Raw genomic sequence first — 17,875 nt, 5'->3', positions numbered from 1 at the left:
GAACAGCTATATATTATATCCATATACAGTGATGTTGAGCAACAATGCTTCAGAATGTTCATCATATGTCAGAAAATGTTATTCTTCAAGGAATTTACTCCCATAGCAGTATTCATGTGTCATGACATTGTAATGAATGACTGTGGTTTTAGGCATAACAAGGCTGAGTTAGCACAATCATTGTCTTGCTAGCCACTATGCTTTTCTTGTAGGTATGTGCATATTCTTTTGTTTACTGAAAAACTACACTCTACATTCAAATGAGAAAATGTCTGTATGGCAAAATACTGTGCCTTTTTTTCTATAAGCAGACATAGCTGTGTTAGCTTTACCTCAGATTTCATGGATAACTAGACGCAAAGACAGCAGATGTTTCAGTATGGGTTAGTAGTCAGATGTCTTTCAGGTCTCCAGATGAGCTGTATTATATTTGCTAGCCTATGACAAAACCTATGACATTAAATATTAACTATTAATATTATCCATGCTAGTATTACCATACAAAGATGTTCTCCAAGCAGGCTTCGGTGTACATGCATACACATGAAATAGCTTCTACTCACTTCTCATATATGACAAGCAAGTTTATTAACATATTTATCTCTTACTGATAAAGAAAGTGGATTGAGAAGTACTAAAATAATATAATAGAGTCTATGAGCAAAGATTTAGGCTGTAGTGAAAAACACGTTGGTTATGTTGGCAAAGAAGGTTTAAGAAGTTTCTGCATCTCAATGCTTAGTTCTGCCCCTGCGTTACCATACATCACATTCTCAGTTGTGCCAACGCAAATGTTTGCAGGATAGCATTGTGTGACTGAACAGTTTAAATGACCTGGATTAAAATAATCATGGAATCACAGAATCATCAAATCATTTAGGTTGGAAAAGACCTCTAAGATGATCAAGTCCAACCATTAGCCTAGCCTACCACTAAACCATTCTCTAAGCATCCCATCTACACATCTTTTGAATACCTCCAGCAATGGTGACTCATCTATTTCCCTGGGCAGCCTGTTCCAATGCCTCATAACCCTTTCAGTGAAGAAACTTTTCCTAATATCCAACCTAAACCTCCCCTGGCACAACTTGAGGCCATTTTCTCTTGTGCTATCGCTTGTTACTTGGGCAAGGAGACCGACTCCCACTCCACTACAACCTCTTTTGAAGTAGTTATAGAGAGTGATGAAGTCTCCCCTTAGCCTCCTTTTCTCCAGGCTAAACAACTCCAATTCCCTCAGCTGCTCCTCATAGAACTTGTTCTCTAGACCCTTCGCCAGCTTCATTGCCCTTCTCTGGTCACGTTCTAGCACCTCCAGCTCCTTCTTGTAGTGAGTGGCCCAAAACCAAACACAGTACTCGAGGTGTGGCTTCACCAGGGCCGAGTACAGAGGGACAATCACTTCCCTAGTCCTGCTGAACACTGTATTTCTGATACAAGGCAGGATGCTGTTGGCCTTCTTGGCCACCTGAATATAGAGCTGGCTCATATTCAGCCGGCTCTTAACCAATACCCCCAGGTTCCTTTCCACCGGGCAGCTTTCCAGCCACTCATCTCCCAGCCTGTAGTGTTGCATGTGGTTGTTGTGCCACAAGTGCAGGACCTGGCACTTTGCCTTGTTGAACTTCGTAGAGCTGGCCTTGGCCTATCAGTCCAGCCTATCCAGATCCCTCTGTAGAGCCTTCCTACCCTCAAGCAGTTCAACACTTCCACCCAGCTTGGTGTCATCTGCAAACTTACTGAGGATGTACTCAATTCCCTCATCCAGATCACTGATAAAGATATTAAAGAGAATCTTTATGGGTGGGGTGATGACAGTGGGGCTATTTTGAACTTAAATGATTTCAGTGCCTGATGCCCAGAATAATCCCCAAAGAGATGTATGAGCATAGCCAAGGGAACTGTGAACAAGTAGTAGAGATGAGAAAGAAAAGCAGGGATGGGAATTTTTTTAACAATTACATTGTGGAACTAATGTACTAATTACAGAAAAACAATTCTTGGCCCAAGAAATACATTCTAACCATGTGCAATCAACTCACCCAAGGTGTAGTATTTTATGTTGGGCTCCAGTGTTGGACTTGACAGGTCTTTCATATTTGCATCAACCAAGTTCTGGGCTCTGGACGCATGCCAAAATGCCATAAACCTTGCTATGAATGATGCTGCAAAAATTGCTAACATGCCAAAATCAAGCATATTCCATAATTCAAAAAGGTATTCCTTTGGACCTTGAGACCAAATTTCTTTACATTCAGACCATATCATGCCTGTGAAAGACAAAACAGAAAAAGCAGTATGTTCTTTTAGCTTCATGTTCATTTTATGTGATACTGTATTATGTTTAGAATATGCTCTTGGTTTCAGTCAAACTCAAAACCATTTTGGTCTTTGGGACTTTGAACACACACACTAAAATCCTTGAACCTGCTAATTAATATATATATATAACATATATATATGCCACTACTTCTACTTCATGTGAGTAATCATAACAATCTTTTATACTGTTTTTGCCTGTTCAACTCCAAAAGATTTCAAAGAAAGAATGGGAAGTGAGTATTCCCATCTGTTATAAACACAGAATGAGACTGAAAGAGGAGTAATGCTCTGGCATGATTGTGTTGCAGTAGCAGAACTCATAGCAGAAGTCACATTTTCCCATTTGCAGAGGACCCTGGGTATATAGTCTGTATGATAAATGAGCATGCAAGTAGGAATCAGACCCAATACTTTGTCAACAGGGCAAAGGTATCTGTTTGATTCCTAATCAATAATATTAATTATTAAATAGAAAATAAAAATAAAAATAATAAGATCTAGGAATACAGTATCATTTATGGCATCTTTTTATTGAGCAAATCCTTTTCCTTTTCAAGATAAAATTTATTTAATCATAAACTAAGTTTCTCAAATTCTTAAGAGAGCTAATAAGAGAAAAACAAATTGTAATGTCACCGTTTTTTGTACTTATCGAATCATCTGAAAGATCTTTTCATCACTTTTCAGATAAGGACAATTATAATGTTAATTACAATAATTAAATTCAATGCTATATCTGTATGCACTGAATTAATTTTTCTTAAATCACTACCTGCTTCTGCATGATGCTGAAATAAATAAGAATAAATAAATAAGAATAGCTTAAATTAGCAAACTATACTTTTAAATTGGAAAAATATTTTTAGTCCCTTATTATCAGATTAAAACATTCATATTTATAGAATATTTGGAAATCTAAGTGTCATTATTCCCACAATACACAATTATATTAATTTATACAGCTATCTGATGGAATAAATAACAATTGTTGATGTCTTTTAAAGCTGTATGATTCAGCTGATGTGCAAATGGCTCCAATTCACAAATAGCTCATAAAAGCAAAAATTTTTAAATGCATAAGCTGGAAGCAGATTCCTTAGCTTGAATGTAACTCACATATTACTGACTTAACTAACAACCAAAACCCAGATCCTTAAAATATTTGGGAATCTAAACTTCACTGAAATAAATGCAATTAGACTTGCAAATAGGAATCATAGAGATAAGATATTTTTGAGGGTCTGTGCTCAAGTTATGTGGAGTAATACTTAGTCGCTGCATTGAATGGGTCATGTCAAAGTACTATTCATAGCATTCACTTCGTCCCTATGCTGGGATGAAAAAATCTACAGCTGAATACTGAGGGATCTATATGCTGCTTCTCTTTTGTCAAATAACAATGCATTAAGCTATATACCATTAATTCTGAAGAAATACTTGCAAAGTAAGGAAATCTTATCAGAAAGAGACAACTGGATACAAAAACCTTGGCCCATGATGTAGAAATCCTTCCCCTTGAGAGCTGACACTCCGTCTGACTCAAAAAAAAAATTGTAGACAATTCCCTTTGACATCATAAACTTGCATTCATTCGTATTCAGATGATGCAGATTTCACCAACGTCCTTATCCTGCATATTTGTGATTGTGATTAACCCAAATATTTGTGATTAACCTGAATATGTGTAATGAAGCACATGTGAAGGCCTGCTGACATCCAGTAGGAAACACGAGGCCAATGTGGGAATGCAGCTAGCTGAATAAATTCCCTTTGATGCAATTTTTACATGTAACTTTAATAGCAAAGGACTAAATTGTGTCCAGCCTCATTGAAATCATAGTAAGACAATTTTAAGCAAAAACTAATATTTACCTATTACCCAAGAAATAATGAGCATTTCCATCCATGAGAAACAGGATGTTTTCATCCTAAATAGCTGTTTGACATTGCCTGTTGTTTCATTAGGTCGGAGTTTGGTGCCATCAAATCTGTCAGCTGCATTCATTACAAGCAGACCAAGAAAAATGGTGAAAGAAGCTGCATGGGCTACGAACTTCATAAATGGTCCACGCATTATCCTCCCCAGCTGCAACAGAGGTTATAAAATAAAAAGATATTTCATCGCCTTCTTCCAAAATAAGAATGTATAAAAAGAACAGAAACGCAGAGAAATATATGTTTCAATAACACAAAGGAACAAAGACTTGGAAACAAATTGTACTATGATGCCATACTGATAATCACATTTAAAAGTTTCTGCTTATTTGCTGTTTTCAGAGGGATCATTTTGATTCTCAGTTTCACCATGTATGTATTTTTAACTCGCTGTTTAGAAATAATTCTATAATTCTTTTGGGGCATTTTTATGTCTATTATAGGTAATCAAGAGAAATATTTATTATAGCTGTGAAATATTTTTCAGATTTACATTCCAGTGATCTTTATGAGGCAGCAAAGAAAATGGGATTTTGACACTTACTAAAGGCATTAAATTATCACCAGGAGTGCATTATGAATAAAGAATTCTGTTTCCTGACTGACATGATACTCCACTTAGCACAGTTATTTTGCAGTTTTTCCAGCTTACTCCCTTTTTTAAAAAATGTCGTTAGGCCTCAGGAGGGTATGTTTATAGTTGTGTAGTGTCTTAATTTCCTTCCTGACTCCTTTAATGGAAACATCCTCAACCTTGTGATGACTAAGCATGACTTCAAAACAGTTTAGCGCAGCACTTAAAAAAAACAAAAAGTTCCATACAAGTTCACACAAGGCTGAACTTTTAGCAGTTATTTACTATAGGGGATGTCTTAAGAGTGCCTGTATTAATAGCAAAAGTCTTAGCTAGTTCACTGAGTTGGCAGCTGTAGAAAAATACTCTTATAGCATCTTGGCAAAAATTTTATGGACAGAACTGAAAGCAAGTGTCACAGATCCCAGGTGAAATATATGACTATTTGTGGTCTGGAAAAAAGGAGGGAAGGCAGAAAGATGAATTATTGGCATAAGTATTTTTGCTACACTTGTTTCAATATCAAAATCAGATTTTTGCCAACTTTACAATCAGCTTTTACAGAAACAAAGAATAAGAGGATGCAATGGTAAGGTCTCAGGCGCAGAAAACATTAAGAAAATTAGACAAATATAAAAAGAAGGTACTCTTAAAGGAACACTGTCAAGGTTAGCAGGCACAACATTTGATCTTCTTTCTCCTTTATACATTATTCTGCAAACCCATGCCATTCATTTTTTCTCACTCAATAAACTGATTTCTTTTTTAATAAAATACTCCTTCAGCCTCATGAGACAATCTTCAACAACCAATTATTTTGTGTTAACTACAAAAAGAGCAGATATTTGTCATGAGAAAATACTTTGTTTCAGTCTAGCAAGGAACAGTCATAAACAACATGGAATAAAGCAGAGTTGGAAGATAAAGTACCTTGACAGTGTCCTTTTAAATGCACTAACCTTGTGTTCACAAACGAAGATGGGTTAGGAGACAGATGCCAGAAAGAGTCATAGCCAGAAAAAAAGAAAAAATATTGAGGAAAGTAGTGTTAATATACCTCCTGATCACAAACTGAACTCCTAGATGACCCCCACCCCTTCCAAAACAGAAAAAATAGCAAAATAATGTAGTAAAAAACTCCCTGGAGGCAGAACTGACCACAGCTGACTGATCACACAAATGCTGGAAGTTACTAGGACATTGGTACACGTAAGTGATCCAAGAAAATCTTGAAATGGCACTTTTTAAATCCTGAATCTCTTTATGGAGAGGATATAGGTCAGAAAATAGGACTGAGCAAGAAAGAGAAAAATGTAAAACACTGCATGATCTTTCAGGATGCTGAGACTTTTCTGTAAGCTAGAGTCCTTCTTTAATACACTTTCACTTAACAGTTTGACATAATAAATTCCTTCCCATTGCAGAGACCAACGACATGATGTTCTAAATGCTCTCTTTTTTTTTTTTTTTTTAAACTTAAGTGCTTTTGATGGTTTCTGATCCTTTGTACTATGGTTTAGACAGACTTTTATATATTGGTTTTGGTTTAGGTTGCCCTGTGTGAAGCCAGGAGCTGGACTTGATGATCCTCATGGGTCCCTTCCAGCTCAGGACATTCTAAGATTCTATGATTCTAGGACAAGATATGGTTAGTTATATTGTATATACCCCATACATAGGGTCACCTGAAGTGTCTGAGGACTGAAGTCAGTGATTCATGTTATTCCTTCCATGTGAATCTGCAAGAACAGTCTATATCATAACATTATGGAGTATGGCATTGATACAGAGAAGATAAAATAGGACTCTGGGTAGCACATCTGTCACAAAGGAAAAAAGCCTGGTAACAAAAAGGGATAATGCATATACTTTTAAGGGGGAACATTTTCCAAGCTACTCATGTACTGGACATAACACTCAATTTCTTTTCTTCCACCCAGTGAAATAGAAGAATATGTACAGCCCTCAGAACGCTTCTAAAAACACATAGGGACTGATGAATTTACTTCTTCAGAAATCCCAACACCAGCGGGCTGGGAACTGGGAAAGAAGAATGAATTTCAAATTCAGATCCCCATTTTGGCCAGGGGCTGACTGAATTATGCATAAATTCATAAAATTATCAATATAAATTCTATTATTAATTGTAACTGAACAGCTCAGACTTTATAAAGATTCTTCTAGAAAACAGAAAATAATATTTAGTCTTTCAAAATGTCATGTGATTAAATAGTATTTGAGAAGGTTTGGGTTAATTATGTCTGTAGTTAAACTAAACTACCAGCTAGAAAACCAGAGCAAATAGTTCACAAAACTTGTGAAGTGCCTCCAAGTGGATCACCAGCTAAGGTGAGTGGATCTCTCACTAAGAGGCCATTTGTTACTCCTTTCAAAATCTAACACTGGTGAATTCCTGCCAAATCAACAGGACTCTGTCCACAGTTTTCTCTGAAATTTCTTCCAGATGTGAAACTCACAATATGTGTGTCAAGCTCAAATTATTTTTTTCCTAGAAAGAAAAGTGTATAGCTGCACAAGTAACTGTCTGAGATGTTGTTAACTGTTGCAAAGACAATAAGGCTGCACCTTTTTTTGCCTTTCTCAAGAATGGCATGTGAATTTAAAGAAACGTATCAGAATAACTTCAATGCCAGCTGTTATTTTCACCATAAATACTGTCTTTTCTTCCTTCTGTCACTGTGCCCTACAGTTCCATATCTGGAAAAAGTATGGGTAATTTATCTTGGTAGGAAAAAGGAATTATAAAATTCCATCAGTTCATACACAGAATGAACTCCATTGATATAGATAATGTTCTTTATTGGAGCAATCCTATCCTGAACTTAAACAGTAAACATTATTGTCTTTAAAAAAAAAAAAAAAAAAAAAAAGGATTTTGAAGTATGAGTGAAGTACAAGAAAAGAAATTGCAACTGTTGAAAAAGATGGATTAAGTTTTACATTTGCAGAATATAATGAAACATCCAATATATAGATCACAGGATGAGATGATTGAAAAGGAACAGGCGAAGTGAAATGTTAATGGATGTTGTCCCTTGAAACTTGACTTTAAAAAGCTACTTTGAAATAGCTTTTCTAGAATGTACGATTGTTCAAAATGACTTTAAGATCCAATAAATCATTGAAAAAGGGAAATGACAAATAGACAAGTCACTGCTATAGCTGAAAAACAATTACTAAAGTGTTGAATCTCAGGGTGCGTTTTCAGACAAAAACATTCATAAAAATCCTAGTCACTATATAGAAAAGTGAAAATGATATAACTGATTTTTTATTGTTCATGCTGAAAGAAATGAAAAATACAGCAAAACAGAAAAGACCCACCTTTTCCCTCCCACAGAACAATAAAAGAAAAGAAAAAAAAAAAACTTCAATGCTCTCTGAACCTTCCTCTTTCCCTGGAATCATATGTACACTGGATTCAGCCTGCCAAAATATTATACTGTGTCCTGTAAGATCCTTATAGGATCCCATTTTTTTCCTTCTAATATGCTCTCAAAGGAAAAGTTCCATCAGTGTCCATTTGCAATGGATAGTGGTAACTAACTAAAACAGAGTTTCAACACAAAGTTTGGAGAGATTAGAGACTGTAAACTGTCCGCAGTGGAAAGGCTTTCCACAGTATATGTGTCACCCAAAGAGATAAAGTGGTAGCACCCAAATCCAAACAACATCATGTTATAAATGGATGCAGGGGAGGCTGTGTGGCTGCTTTAAAAATCTCATGGAATACAATGAACCTCAGCACCATCTTGACAAGTCAACAAAATTCACCTTGACTTCTAGGAAACCAATGATGATTGTGCTAAATTCTGGCTTCATGATTTTGTGACGTTTGTCTACTTATTTTCAATCATCAAAAATAAAATTGCCTTCGAGGTAATTAGAGTCAACCCATAGCTTGAACTTAGTCTATCTCTGAGAAAATGGAAAATGAGGATTAGTAGTCAGCACTTGACCACTAATGCAGCAACTAAATGAAGAACAGTTTGACCCATTGTTTCTATAGTTTCTACAAGATGACTCTTGTTCAACTATGGTAATTTAACTTAATATACTTTGCATTTAACACAATACAGTTACCTGTCACAATTATCAGAACATGTAATACTGTAGCCATTCCATTTTAACTCAGCTTTAAAATAACACATTTCTGAAGCATTATTTGAGCACATCAGCAATTTATACATATACCCATGCTTCATCTTTGCCAGCCAGGAATCTACATGGAGATGTTATAAATGTTAATAAACAGCCATTACAAGATTCCATCAACTGACCTTACTGCAAGGAGCAATCCAGTAAGCCATTGAAAGGAAGGGCAGTCCTACTGCAACGGCGAGAACAACTAGAAACTTCACTGCCATGGTCTGCTGCCGCAAACCTGATAAATTTTCATACCAGATTGAGAGAAGTTGTTGCTGGCAGTTTGGATGTGCTACAAACTATAACAAAGAAAACAAACATGACAGAAGAATATTATTATTAGAATAACTTTTATTAAAATAGCAGACGTGAAGTGTCTTAGGACTGTGGGATTAGCAAAAACTCAGCTAATATTCAAAGAAGCATTAACAGGGGTATAAGAAAAAGTTTTTTTGATGAGAATAATCTCCCAGCAATTGGCTTGTTGCTATCAGCAACAATAAATACATTAACTTAAAAACAGTGTTCCATCACAAACTAATTTCCATCTAAGCATAATTATCCATCAACTCTATCTGTGCAAACTCCACTTGCTTCCAACATCTCTAATTTTCATGTTGCTACCTCAGAAATTCCAAAACTTTAAGTCTTTCTGTTTTGCAAACGATGCTATACAGTGTTCAGTTATGAAAGAAAGAATACACCATATTTTCACATGCCACGATGGAAAATATCACTTTTTCAGCTGACATAAGAATACCACTGCCACTTCTGCAGGAAATCGAGGAAGGGCTATTTGTAACTTGGTTATGGAATCTTTTAGATATACACTGCAAAACTGAAAAGTTTGACCTGTAAACCTCTTTTCTGTCAAAACTTCTGAAGAGTATAAGAAGCATCTTAAAATGGTAGTATTAATAAATGGTGGATTCTTCTGTGCATTAAATTTTAAGTCTCGACATGGAAATACAATTAAAAGTTTAACTGAATCCAGTAGATTTTTCTGTAAGAGTTCTCTTTATTCTCTTTTATGTGACTGGCTGAAGGTGCAAGAAATGTCATATAACAGGCAATGGAAAGTGTTGAGAGCAAGTTCCCATTCAAGGCAGGATAAAGACTCAAACACTGTGAAGGACATGGTCAATGCTGTATGTTCCCTTTGGAAGTTTTTTCAGGTCTCTTTAGTAACTTTGCTTTCCTAATGTTTTGCATGTTTGTGTTCATTTGCTGGTAGGTGCTTCTCACTCAAAAAGGTTTTCTTCTTTTCTTTCATTCATGAACACTGTAAATATTGATCACATATCAATTTTTAAGGTTTGCCCCAGAGATGTGAACTCCATTTCCATAAAAAAATTTGCAGCTCTTCCCGCACAATTATATCTGTATATTCAGTCCATACTGGATTTTTAAGCATTCTGTTTCCATTTCTATTTTTTCATTAAAATAAGAAATTGATTATTTTCACTGTATTGATCTGATTTGTTTCATTATATAGAAATTTTATCAAAGATCTTTCTGCTCTGAGATGAGATAGCCCTACTCTAGGTTAGCCCTAGGTTAAGCCCTAGGTTAACCTGCTTTCTAAGTCCGTTCCTGAACTAAATCCTTGTGTCCCTCATTTGCACAAATCTCATCAAATAATTTCTCCTGGCTTCAATATATTCAAATAATTTCTCCTATATATTCAAATAATTTCTCCTGGCTCACATATATACATCACCTGGAACTTATCAACCTATATTATCCAAAAGAAGCTTCTGGGTAATTCAAAGGTCTGGGTGTAGCCACTAACTCAGCTTGATCCTATTCACTGAGTACATTTCAAGTGCAGACCAGAGTCTTAAATTGGCAATGGAAATGGAAAGTCAGCCAAAGAAGTGATTATAAGTCATATTTTCAACACTGCTTGGTGCCTAGAGCCCACTGTAGTACTTTTACTCCTAGATTGTGTCTCCAATCATCCAATCATCCAATACAGAAAAATACACATTTTCTGTGACACACACATAGTTTCATTAAGTTCTCTCAACTTTCTAAGTCATAACAGCCTGACGAAAAACGAGTATCAATAGCACAAGGCTGCTGTGCTATCCTCTGGTTTTTATTAAATCTTATATTTTCCCAGGCTTCAGAATTAGTACAAGTTTCTTCCACCTTTTTATTTTTGTAAATACACTAAAACTAAAACCAAGTTAATACCTAAAAAATTTGCATACAGCTAGTATTTTCTTAGAACAATTAAGTTGCATACTCACTGTGGCCAGTATCCACCCTGCATATCTGCTTCTTGTTCATGTTGCTAGCTATTTGGGGTGAGTATTCTTTTGTTTGTAATATACAGTTGGTAGAAGGGCCCAAATGTTCATTTAAATGTCAGAAGCTACCATACCATAAACATTCAATAATCCCACAATTTAATGCCGTCATGATGTCATCTATGTTTCATCAACATAATTGCTTACTTTTTTTACTTCATACTTAATGGCAAGTTTTAAGCGGCTAAGGCTGGGGCGACCATGTTCTCCATTATTATGGCTCATCTCTACATCACCATTCAAAATAGCTTCCACTTCTTCTGTATTTCTGCACAAATCAAGGAGTCCAACTACAAAATCTTTGCATTGCATAGACAATTTCTTGTAATCATTCTGGAAAAGAAAGGAAGAAAGAAAGTGACTTGATGTTTAGAACTAACAGAGAAATACTTTTGCATTCCAGTTATACATTTGTTGAGCATCAATAGTTTTTTCGCAACTTGTTATGCTTTCTTGTGGTAGGTTAACAGCACTTTTCTATCCAGCATTTACTTCCCCTGAATGTTCACAATGATTAGGATACATCTCATCTTGGTCACTTAGATCATCAAGTTTTACATCTAAGTTACTTCTCAAGACTTGCTTTACAGCCAATCAAAAGTTTAATAAAACTTTTAGAAATACTGTATTTTAATGACTAGTTCAAGTTGAGATACTAATAGCACAGAGGAAATGATTTTTCACTATCACAGAAATCTAGACAATTAGTTCAAATGTAGAAAGTTACACTGTAGATATTAAAAATTGGACGAGTGTCCTATAGAGAGCAAGACTAAACCACTTCCCAACCTTCTTGAGAATTACACAGTTATATTTAATTTCCTTAAGTCTTGAATTATTCTTTTAAATCTTATCTGAACTTTCTCTCATTTTCCAACACCTCTTTCACCTTGCAAACACAGTTCTTCATCACTGTTTTCCAGCAGTGGTACAGACAGCACAATGATACCACATTTCTAACTTCAATCAAATATCTGACAACAGACTTTGGTGAGTCAGCCAAAATGTTGCCCTGTAATGGCAAGTTCAGCTGGTTATTGCTTTAACTACCTATTAGTTTTCTCAGTCACTGCTTACCAAAAGGTGTAAGTCAAAACAGAAAAGAGATCATTGTAACCCACAATTCATTAACCACTACTTGCTCGCAGCTGTGTTTGGGTCAAAAAAGTTAAATTAGGTAGATACGTAGATAGATGCATACAGACAGAGATGTAAACCTAAAGCTAAATAATGTGTATAGACTTATTACCCCCTGCTTAGTTCTTTTGAGAGATTTTCTCATTCATATGTTACAATCTTCTGATGTTTTTAATTTTTAATAATTTTTTAATAATTTTAATTTACTATTTTTTACTGATTTTTAGGAAGTCTTAAAAAGATGTAACTAATGTACATTTTTCCCAAACAAAAGAATGAAACAAAAAACAACAAAAAAGTCATACAGAAGTGCTCATGCAGTCTCTAGTTTCATGTTCAAAGTAGCTTTCTACAAACACTGTTATTACAGTGGAACATTTCTCCCTCTTCTGGTCTGGTTTTCATACAATTCTCTCTTCTACCATTATTGCTTTCTGTTTAGTCCCTTTTTAAAATACTTCCTTATACTAACTGCCAACTAATGCACAGCCAGGAATACAAACCATTATCTGTAGTATGCAGAATGTCCTAATTTATTTGCTGAGAGTGTAATTCATATATATTTGTTCTTTATTAACCATAACAACATAGCAGGAGTTTATTACTTGGATATATTAAAGGATTGCATCTGAGTTTTACATTTCACTTCACTTATACGGATGCAAACATTCATAGACGCATACATACACCACTGTAGGACTCCATAAGTGTTTGTTATTTATATGTTTAATAATGTAATGTAAGCAAGATAGCTCAGATTTGTCAGAGAATTTTGCACTTCTCTGCAGAGAAGACAGAAACGAAATAATAAAATTAACTTTTTCATGACATGTTGTATATTTTACTGTTGTATTATTTGTTTTTCCTCTATTCAAATGAATAACTATAGAGATTAACCAAAATCCCAACTTCTTGGCAACATAGAAAGACATTTCTTGAGAGTAATATATCACCTTCTCTTTGGCTTTCATTTTTGTACTGGTGGCTAAGATAAGACTTACTATTCAATCATTTTAATACTGAAATATTCTCAGAGTTGGAGGAAAAGCAGCCTTTTGAGATTTCCAGGCAAAGGAAAAACAAAAATCAACCTATATACCTTTTTACAATTAGTTACAATGAACAGTTCTAGGCTGATATCTGACACTTGAACATCAAATGAAAAAAAATGAGTATTTTAAAATAAAGTTATGAATGAAATAATTTAGTCTTTATAAGTAACTATTTTGTAATATACTGGTATGTGCATATCTTGTGGTATGTGACAAATACATATACATGCACAGTCAAGCACATACTTCACCAGTACTTGCCAGCTCTGGTGACTGAGATATGATATAGATTTTCAAAACAGTATGTGAGGAGACCATTACTCCATGGTGGACTCCAATGCCTTTGGCCATTCTCCAAGTAAAATTCTTTACCCTAATTAAAAATATATTTTTTTTTCTTTTACTAAAATGTCTACTAAATGGACACATGAAAACAGCTGGACACCCCCAGTCATACTTTGCAGAACTGTCCCATTACAATATAAGCTCTTCACACAGTATCATAATATATTTTAGCACCCCATAAATTCATCAGTAAACTCCATCAGCTTATTTTCTCATTTGCAAAAGCAATAAAGCAGCTTCCCCTCCCATGAAACACCACCATCACCATCCCACCATGGCACAAGAGGGTTGTAACACAGTAGAGCCAGTCAAAGGCGACACACGGCCCTACTCCAGTTCACAGTCTGCTGTCTCAAGATATATTCCCTTATGAAGAGTTTTTCCTTTTAGGGAAGATTATGGAGGACAGGAGGGATGATGTCTTAAACTGCTGCAGGAAGATTTGTCAGCCTCTGAGCACAAGGGAAGGTGGCTCCAGCCAGGGAACTTCGCCTCTAAGAAATCAGGCCTGCTAACTTGCAGAGATTGCTGCGTGGGCTGCCTTGTGTCCCTTGTTTCCTCAGTCCACTTAAATGCGTAGTAACAGCCGAAATGGTTAATTGCAATACACGCTTCTCACCGTCTCACTGTCTCAGTCACAGATGCACAGACACTTCTTCCCCTCCAGTTCTCCTGTCTCTTACCATTAATGTGAACCAAGAGAAAATGGTAATTTGTTTGGCTTAGCTCACTTTCTAAAATAGCCAATGGCACATAGAGAATTCCACAAGCTTTTTTTTTTTTTTTTTTTTTTTTTTTTACTGCAAATTGTAAACAATGAATTAAAAAAGTAGCCCTACAAGACTTAAAAAGACAGTTTGCAATTAATTTACATTTAGAGGCTCAAAAGAATCAGCCCCTAATTCTGTAAGCAGGTAGGTGTGTTATTTTATGTATGTGCCAAAGTTGGTTCCGGGCTTCTCTGCAGTTCAGGAAAATCTCCACTTTGCCAAACGTTGGCACACCAAGGTTGAGGGAACAGCACCCCAGGCTGCTCCCACCCTGCAAAAGGAAGGTGAAGGTTTGGGGTGAGCACTGTGGAAAAGGGATCGGGGGAACAGGACCCTGGTGGCAGAGGAATGAGGCAGTGGATGCCATTGAGAGATGTCACCTGTCCTTCCCGGCTGCCTGTCCTGGCGTCCCCAGTAAGTGAGCAAAGAGGCCACTGGGCCAGCCATGTCCTGGGCCAGCCATTTGCCTCACCTCTGACCCCATGAGCAGGACAGCACCATTGGCATCAACACAGCCTCTCCTCCCAGAAGAAAGGAGCCCTCTCCACACTGCCTCCTGTGAAAAGTCATTGGTTCCTGGTGGATTTAGGATTTACCAGTGCCTTGTTAACACAAGTGCGTCCTAAATGTTGGGCCTAGGCATCTAAGAAGGTAGACAAACATATTATCCCCCTTACAAATGTAGCCTTTACCCCTTCCACGTCTCAGGTCTTCATCTCTAAAAGGTGATGATAACTTTCCTCTAAAAGAGCTAAGAATACCCAGAATCAAGACTTGGGACCTTATTTCTGTAACAGGGGTTGTATAACTGAAAACAAACAGAAACTATCGGGCTTTGAGATGATAGTTTGGATTTTGATTCTCACCAGGAAAGAAAACTCAGAAGACTTTATTGGGGTATTAATTTACACCAAACAGCAACACATCTACATTTATTGAAAAAAATATGGTTTTCCACTCTATCACATTATACAATAAAACAGTGTTGCCATTATAGCTGCAGAGAACTTTGCATGCAATGCAAATCGTATCCTTTTCAAACAGCGCTGGGCCACAGCTGTCCCTCTCAAAGCTCCAGGCCACATCTCTGCAGGACAACATTTGTCAGATATCATCTACATACTTATGGACAGAGCAGAGATATTAGCTCTAGGGTGAGCAAAGAATTTAGATGAAAGAAAATATGAACACAATCCCCCAAATAAGAAGGTTTCATATACTATCAAACCTTGTGAAGCTGTTCACTTAGCTATGTTGTACGAAGTTTAATTAAATGGCTTTCAGAAAATCTTGCAGATTTCAAAATTACTTGGGAAGCCTAAATTAACTGTGTGCTTGGTACGGAAATACTACACACAACAGTCCAGTTACTCTTTCTTCGAGAGTCATCCTCTACTTTTTTCTGTATTTAAAGAATTATCCTCCAAAACATGTATAAGGACAATTCCTACAGATGTCTGAAGCAAAGAAAGGAGTTTGTTCCAGAGAATAGTGCTTTCTGCTGACTATGGGATTTGAATTTGGGTCTGAATCACAGTTTCATGGTCAGTGCTATCTCAAATAATACTCCATCAGCACTGAAAAATAGGTGAATTTTAAAACAGTGCATTGCCAGTAAGCTCAATTTTCATTTAGGAAAGTTTTTGAATATTTCAAATGGCTCAGGTAAACCCTAGGTGGAGCTAAAGATTTACCATGTCCAGCTAATCCATGCATAGAAAATATACTTTGATTACACAAATGTGTAACACATTTTAACCAAATCCACATTTTTATTCACAGTCTATCTGAACAATTGTAGCCAACTCCTGAAGAAAGTAAGGGTAACAATTTTTTAGATAAATTGCTGGGATATGAGCAGTGATATGAGCTGGCAGGATCACAGACCAGCCCAGACTCAGAATAGATGACGGTGTCCATTTCCTGCAGCTTTGTAAACACAACCTTTGTACTGTCTGCATTGAACCTAAGCCAGGTTCAGTCAAGTCAGGTGCAGTCAAGCCCCCATGTTGTCTAGATATTGTAAATGTTACTACTTATGTACAGTGTAAATGTTAACACTTATCAGTGTACATATAAATATATTCCACTGTCTTCAATATTTATCCAGAATGGCCATATGATTTTAGTACTTACAAAAACGTTCCACAAAAATGTTCCTGAAAGACCTTATGTTACCAGCTGACTGCTCCTGGTTAAACCTTAAATTAACAGAGACTTAAACTTCTGTGTTGCCTTGTGCACCTGCTCCTCACTGTTCCTATTCACTTTCACCCTATCCTAAAGCCCATATGTGTCCCCAGCAGAGCTTGGCTGATGTATGCTCAGCAATACGGAGCTGCTCTGCCTCTTGTCCAGCCTCCTGCTTCTGTTGAGTGACAGTACCTCAAAATCTCATTTGCAATTCTTCACACAATATTATCCTGTAAGCAGAGCTCTAATTTTAAAGAAGACAACAGCAACAAAAGAGGAACTTTTTTTAAAGGTCACTTGGGGCTGAGCCATGTCACACGGAGTAAGGTCCTCCTCATGGCACAACAGTACAGGCTGCAGAAGCTTGTTGTCTGAACCAGTCCATCTTTTCTCACACCTGTGCTGCATTTCCGGGCCCTGGTGGCACCAGGGACAAATACTGTGTCCCCTGTTCATCCCGTCAGTTCTGTACTGCAGCACACATTTGAAGAGCAATTCTTGCTGACAGTTCCAGATGATGATTTTATTTAACAATCTTAACTTGTGTCGCTCCAACTGTGGTAAACGGAGCTATACGGTCCCTACAAATCAGACATGCCATTGAACTCAACATAGCTGTGAACTTAACTGGCTGCATTTATGGTGTATTAAAATGTTTTTCTCTTCTGTTCTAAATTTACTCCCCTTTAAGTTAATCAAGTCCTTTTGTTCATATCTTCAGCAGCTGCTAAAGCAAAAGAAACAAGAGTATGTGGTTTAAATACTCTTTTCTAAACTGTACATGCAAGCACTGGATAAAACGTCAGTCCTGAGGTCCTAACAATTTCTACCAGGGACTTCATGGGGCAGACTTTTATTCTCTCCATTAGGCTAAAATGTTCTTTCCAGACTTTGGTCTTATTGATATGAAATAAAAATTCGCCCCTGTTCCTATCCAGCAGTTTAGCTCCTGTTTTTTAGCTCCCCTTGCACATTCCACCTCCTTTTTTTCCCTCTTAAAGATTTCAGCTTCCTATATATGGATTGGTGCCACAAAGACACACCGCAAGCATGAGTTAGGAGCAA

At 36.5% G+C, this 17,875-nt stretch overlaps 1 protein-coding gene across 4 annotated transcripts in view; it reads right to left on the bottom strand.

Annotated features, from left to right (window-relative positions):
• Positions 1 to 17,875, bottom strand: part of TRPC6 (transient receptor potential cation channel subfamily C member 6) — a 95,739-nt gene that overhangs the window by 17,925 nt on the left and 59,939 nt on the right. For all 4 annotated transcript variants that reach the window (XM_035542463.1, XM_050710310.1, XM_035542464.2 and 1 more), the window contains 4 exons: positions 11,461 to 11,646; positions 9,133 to 9,297; positions 4,195 to 4,408; positions 2,043 to 2,270 (listed from right to left, as the gene is read on the bottom strand). In XM_035542463.1, coding sequence (XP_035398356.1) covers positions 2,043 to 2,270; positions 4,195 to 4,408; positions 9,133 to 9,297; positions 11,461 to 11,646 — 793 coding nt within the window. The remainder of the gene's footprint in view (positions 1 to 2,042; positions 2,271 to 4,194; positions 4,409 to 9,132; positions 9,298 to 11,460; positions 11,647 to 17,875) is intronic.

This window comes from Cygnus atratus, chromosome 1 (genome assembly GCF_013377495.2).
Source record: "Cygnus atratus isolate AKBS03 ecotype Queensland, Australia chromosome 1, CAtr_DNAZoo_HiC_assembly, whole genome shotgun sequence".
NCBI lineage: Eukaryota > Metazoa > Chordata > Aves > Anseriformes > Anatidae > Cygnus > Cygnus atratus.
Note: the sequence above shows the minus strand (reverse complement) of the source record. Positions and strands in the feature narration are given on the sequence as shown.